The following is a 4,938-nucleotide window of genomic DNA, read 5'->3' as shown; positions in this document are numbered from 1 at the left end:
GCCGCTGCCGCTCGCGCCGTTCCCGCCGCCCCCAGGATAGGGGGCGCTGTCGGCTGGCCCGGCGCGCCGGCCCTCGCCGCCGCCGCCGCCACCCCCGGGCTCCTGGAGTAGCTCGTAGCGCTCGATGCCGTTGCGGCCGAAGTCACGGTCGGTGGCAGTGGGCAGCAGGTAGAGCGTGCCCACCGCCCGGTTCTCCTCCACCGTGAGTGTGAGCACCGGCGACGGGAAGGTGGGCGTGTTGTCGTTGATATCGAGCACGATGACACGACCCTCAAACAGGTCCACCCAGCTCTGCGAGGGCCCGATCACCGACACCTCGAAGTCCAGGAAGCACTCGTTCTCGTCGAAGATCATCTGACACTGGGGCAGCTTCTCCCGGTCGATGCGCCGCTCGCTCGTGCTCAGCTCGCCCGTGAGGTTGTCGATCTTCAGGTACTCGGAGCCCGACTCAAGGCTGAAAGTCACCTCACCCGAGCCTGTAACGATGCCCAGGTCGGAGGCGACGTTGCCGATGCGGACGTCGGCGGGGCCCTCTTCGGCCAGCCGGTATCGGAGGAGCTGCTTGGCTGCCGCCAGGCTGAGCGACAGCGGCAGAAAGAGGCAGCAGCCCAAGCACCAGCCGCGCGCCCATCCCGCCGTCCGCATCCTCAGCATCTTCTCCTGCTGCTGCTGCTACTGCTCCTTCTAACCACAGCCCCCTCGGCGCCCCCTCCTCCGGGCCGGCCGCCTACCCTCCCCCCAGTCCTCTCCCCTCTCTGGGAAAGGAAGGAGCGAGAGGGAGGGGAGGGAGGGGGCAAGTGCAGCGTGTAGAGTCGGCCGGTGGCGGGGGTGGGTGTAGAGAGAGATCCTTCTTTTTTTTCCTCCTGCTTCTTCCGAAAGTTATTGTTTCATAATTCATGCAATGGGTGCTAATCGCCCGCTCGCCGGCCGCCGTTCAGTCGCAGTACTCACAGTTCACGGGACATTGCGCGCCGCGGGCTCGGCGCCCCCCCGCGCCAAGAGTCATCCCCGCAGCGGGCGGAGGATCCCGGGCTCGCGTCCCCGCTCTGTCGGAAGGGGCTAGAACCGCTCCGGCAGCCGGGCTGTGGAGCTGGGAAGCGGCGGGGAGCGAGCCTGCAGCCTCCCCCTCCTGCCACCCCGCTCGTCTTTGCCGCTTGCTACTCGAGTTGAGTCCAATTCACGTTCCAGCCACTCACTCCAGACCCAGCCTCTGCTCTGCCTACTGCTGCCCGGGCGGGCAAACGTGAGTCGCTTCCTGCACTACGCGCCAGGGCCAACAATCCAGTCTCAACTCCGACTTCGCTCAGGCAGCGGGGGAGCCAGTCAACAGATTGAGCATGAAAAATCCCCGGCAGGTCGCTTCGGGCACGGTGGCAGTGGAGACTACTCGCGTCACAGCGCGGTCCGCGTCCGGGTCCCCCCGGCGCGCCAAAGAACAGCCCGAGCCATCTTCAGAGACGCCCAGAGAGTCAGTCCCTTCTCACCCGCGAGAGCTCGGGTTTCTCTTTTTTTCTTAACAACTCTGCGCAAGGTCATTAGTCACGAAGCCGCCGCCTGAAACCGCAACAGTCGTTCGCCCGCGGGGGCGAGGGCTGAGCCGTGCGCACCTCGCCGTGCCCAAGTTTAGGTTCGCAGCCGCAGAGTCCGTGCTTTTCCTCACCTGCATTCGGCCCGCATGTCGGAGCTGTGGGATCTGCAGCGCTGTGCGCGATTCAGGGAGGAGATTGCAGCCTCTCTCTCTCCCCGCTCTCTCTCTCGATCCCTCCCCTCCCTCCCTTTCCCCTCCCTCCCTCTTTCTCCTCCCTCCTCTCCTTTCCCCTTTCCCCCTCTCCTACTCTATCTCCTGCACGCTGTCCTTCCTCCCAGTCCCAGTGCAGGGAACTCGAGCTGAACTTGATCGCTTTGCAGTTCAAAGGTGAGCAAACTAGACTCGGTGCACAGGCCACGTTGATCCGGCGAAATCGCACCGCCGGGCTCCCCCAAAGGCCATTAACGAGGATGCCCAATTCTGTCCGGATTTCCGAAGAAAAACCAAAAGCGTTGGGGCCGGTGTGGAGGGGGAGGCGGAGTCAGAGACGGCTGGCAAGTAGCTTTTTAAAAAATCCAGTTTGCCAGGGGGAGAAAAAGTGCCAGTGGATTGTGGCCTCGGAAGTACCCTGGCGCGGCGGGTGAATTCCGCAGTTGTCTCGTCCCCTCTCGCGTCTGGGAGAGTCTGGTGCAGACGCCCCCGCCGCCCCTCGGGCTGCCGCGGCTCGGGGACACTGAAACGCAAGTGGGAAGCTCCGCTCAGGACCCGCGAGCAGGAAACCCGCAAGTTTGCCCAAAGTGGTGGTTGCTGCTGGGAGCTCGCTTGTTCCCGGCTCAGGCTTATTCCTGACGCGGCGGCGGTGGCGGTAGCAGCCAAGCTGCCGAAACTACACACTCGCAGAGAGCAGGGGAGGAGGGCCGGTGGGAAGGAGGCGGGAGGGAGCGCCAGCCAGCCTCAGCTCCGGGGGCCGCCCCGAGTGTGTCCAATCCCAGCCGGTCCCCTTTAAGCAAAAGCCTTGTCAGCCCAGCGATTGTAGCCGCCGTCTTCTGGGGGGCCAGGGGGAGACAAAGATTTCCCTCCCTTGGGCTGGTAAATTTCCTCCTCTAATTAATACCAAGTGCGTGTGCGAGAGCTCTGGAGGGGTGTCAGAGTACGTTTCTGCTTCTTCTCCCCTCTCTCTGAAGATGTCATCCTCTCCCGCGAAAGTGTCCGCGGTTCGCGATTTAGCATATCGGTTAGTGCTTGGTTACCGGTGGGTTGGGGAGCCCGCGTACGCCCAGGAAGCCACGCTGGTGTTCTGAAAAACCATGACCGGCTGCAGTAGTAAAGAGAGGACATGAAACTCCAAGAACAGCGGGAGAGGCATCCTTTTTTGGGAGCACAGGCTTCGGAGGGCTCGGATGAGGCGGGGGTGGGGGTGGATGCCTGTCTTTGTTTAAATGCTTGGCATTCCTGTCGTCGTGCTTGCTTACGGGGGGGCAGACCGTGTGTGAGCGCGCCTGGGGAATAAACACATGTTGGAAGCCTCGATATTATTTTCTGAGCAGAAACCTGCAGGTTTTAGGAACTGGCAAAGTGTAGCGTCACCTATCTGGATAAAAGGGAAATAAACTTTAATGGCAACTTTGTGTACCGAAGTGTCCCTAGCTCCTTTGACTTTGTGCCACTTGATCGTCCCTGCGCCAGGCTTCCCCAGTTTTCAATCACGACCACCGCAGCCCGCCTCATCACATCTCAGGTCTGGATGTGTTTTCTGAACTTAGCCCTTTACTCATTTCTATCCGCGGCTGTAAAACGAGAGGACCCGCTGGGATTATGAGGGTGGGGGCAGACGGGAGGTATTTGGGGAGAATCCTTAGCATCTCAAAACAGAAAAAAAGGCTGCTGCTGCGATTTTGTTGGTACTCAGCTCGTCAGCCCAAGCCATAGGCATTTAAGGGCCTCCCCTTCAAGGAAAATTTAAAGAGAAAAGAGAAGGAAAGCCGTCCGGTGTAGGTACTCTTCTTTAGGAGACCTGGATGAGGAGGGACAATGAGTTAAACAAAACCAACACCAATAAAGTCTACGAGCAGATGTAGCGCGCAGTTGTTCAGGCGGGCGGAGCGAGCTGAAACGTGGGGAGAGGCGGCAGAGATTTCCAAGCTTTAAAACGCGGAGGATGGAAGTGGGTGTCGTATGTGTCAGAGAGCTGGCGAGTATCTTCCAGTCTGTTAAAACAGCATCGCTCCGGGGGTGGGGCTCCCCTCCCAGGCGAGGGCCGGGAATCCGACCTTCCCCCTCACCCTCCCTGGGCCACCACCCGAGCCTCTTAGTTCTGTATCTGCAGCATCAGCGAGAAAAGCCCCGCGCGCAGGCTCAGTGCGCACCGCCGCAGTCTCGAGCCGGGGGCGGGGGCGGGCGCCGCAGCGCCTTCACTGCCAGCGAAGTGGCAGTAACGCCAAACCCCTGCTACATTTGCAAAGAACTCGGATTTAACAGAACACCTGCCTCCGTCCAACCCCTGTCGTCCTTTTTCCCGGTCCGAGGCGAAAGAGAGAAGCCTTCTCTACTCCACGGCCTTGCGCCTTGCATTCCGATGCTCGGCAATATGGTGCAGTGCGTTCACTCCCCTCTCCGCCTTTATACTAAGATTTTTGCAAACTTCAGGCAGCCGCGTGGGCAGAGACATTGTGCTCTCCCACTTCCCTCTCTAGACCCTAAACTTGAATAAGGCCCTCGGCGTCCTCAAGCGTTTGCCCGCCGCTCCGGCACGCACTCGCCAGGCGCACACTTTTGGGGGGCGAAGGAGTGGGCGGCTGTTCCCCAGCACGCTGCACATTTCTTCCCCGCGGACCGGGGGCGGGGGGGTGCAAGCGCGTCCTTCACAGTGGAGTGGTTTTCTCTCCGCCCTCCACACTCTCATCCCTACCAACTCCGCCGCCGAGCCAAGCCAGCGTGGGAAATGGGTCCGACGTGTGCTGCATGGAGAACAGCAGGGCCAGACTGCCGGGGCCGTGAAGCCTCCTGGCTCTGCTCCCTCCCCCACGGGTCCATGGCTCCGACCTTTCCGCCCGTGCAGCCAAGAAGCGGCGGCGGCTTTGCCCAGCGCCGCGGTTCTGGAGGAAGGGACTGGAATGGGCGGGGTGGGGTGCGGGGGAGGCGAGAGCAGCCCTCGCGCGTCCTTGCCTCGGCCGGCGGGAGCTCCCAGTCCTCTTCCGCCCCCTGTCTAGGGACTGACACTCACTCCAGCCTCCCGCCGGCGCGGAGGATGAATGGGAGACCAGGAGCAGTTTCCCCCACCCCCGCCCCATTTCCGCAGTCTTAAAGCCAGTGTCACAAGTGCTCAGCAATTTCATTAAATGGAACCGGGGGACTTAATCCCCCCCGGTACCAGACCTCACCAAGGGAATATGATATCCGGCTTCGCTCCC

General features: G+C 61.5%; 1 protein-coding gene and 1 long non-coding RNA gene across 2 annotated transcripts in view; one reads left to right on the top strand and one right to left on the bottom strand.

Moving 5' to 3' along the window:
• LOC103592667 (protocadherin-7) overlaps positions 1 to 654 on the bottom strand; it is a 10,132-nt gene extending 9,478 nt beyond the window's left edge. The window contains exon 1 of the mRNA XM_008575468.1: positions 2 to 654. Coding sequence (XP_008573690.1) covers positions 2 to 654 — 653 coding nt within the window. The remainder of the gene's footprint in view (position 1) is intronic.
• Positions 655 to 1,823: 1,169 nt separating this feature from the next.
• LOC103592666 overlaps positions 1,824 to 4,938 on the top strand; it is a 31,657-nt gene continuing 28,542 nt past the window's right edge. Inside the window, exon 1 of the long non-coding RNA XR_550674.1 lies at positions 1,824 to 1,915. This is a non-coding gene — a long non-coding RNA (uncharacterized LOC103592666). The remainder of the gene's footprint in view (positions 1,916 to 4,938) is intronic.

Source organism: Galeopterus variegatus, unplaced genomic scaffold (assembly GCF_000696425.1).
Source record: "Galeopterus variegatus unplaced genomic scaffold, G_variegatus-3.0.2 Scaffold1195, whole genome shotgun sequence".
NCBI classification, from domain to species: Eukaryota; Metazoa; Chordata; class Mammalia; order Dermoptera; family Cynocephalidae; genus Galeopterus; species Galeopterus variegatus.
The sequence above is the reverse complement of the archived record's forward strand: the minus strand, read 5'-3'. Positions and strand labels throughout refer to the sequence as shown.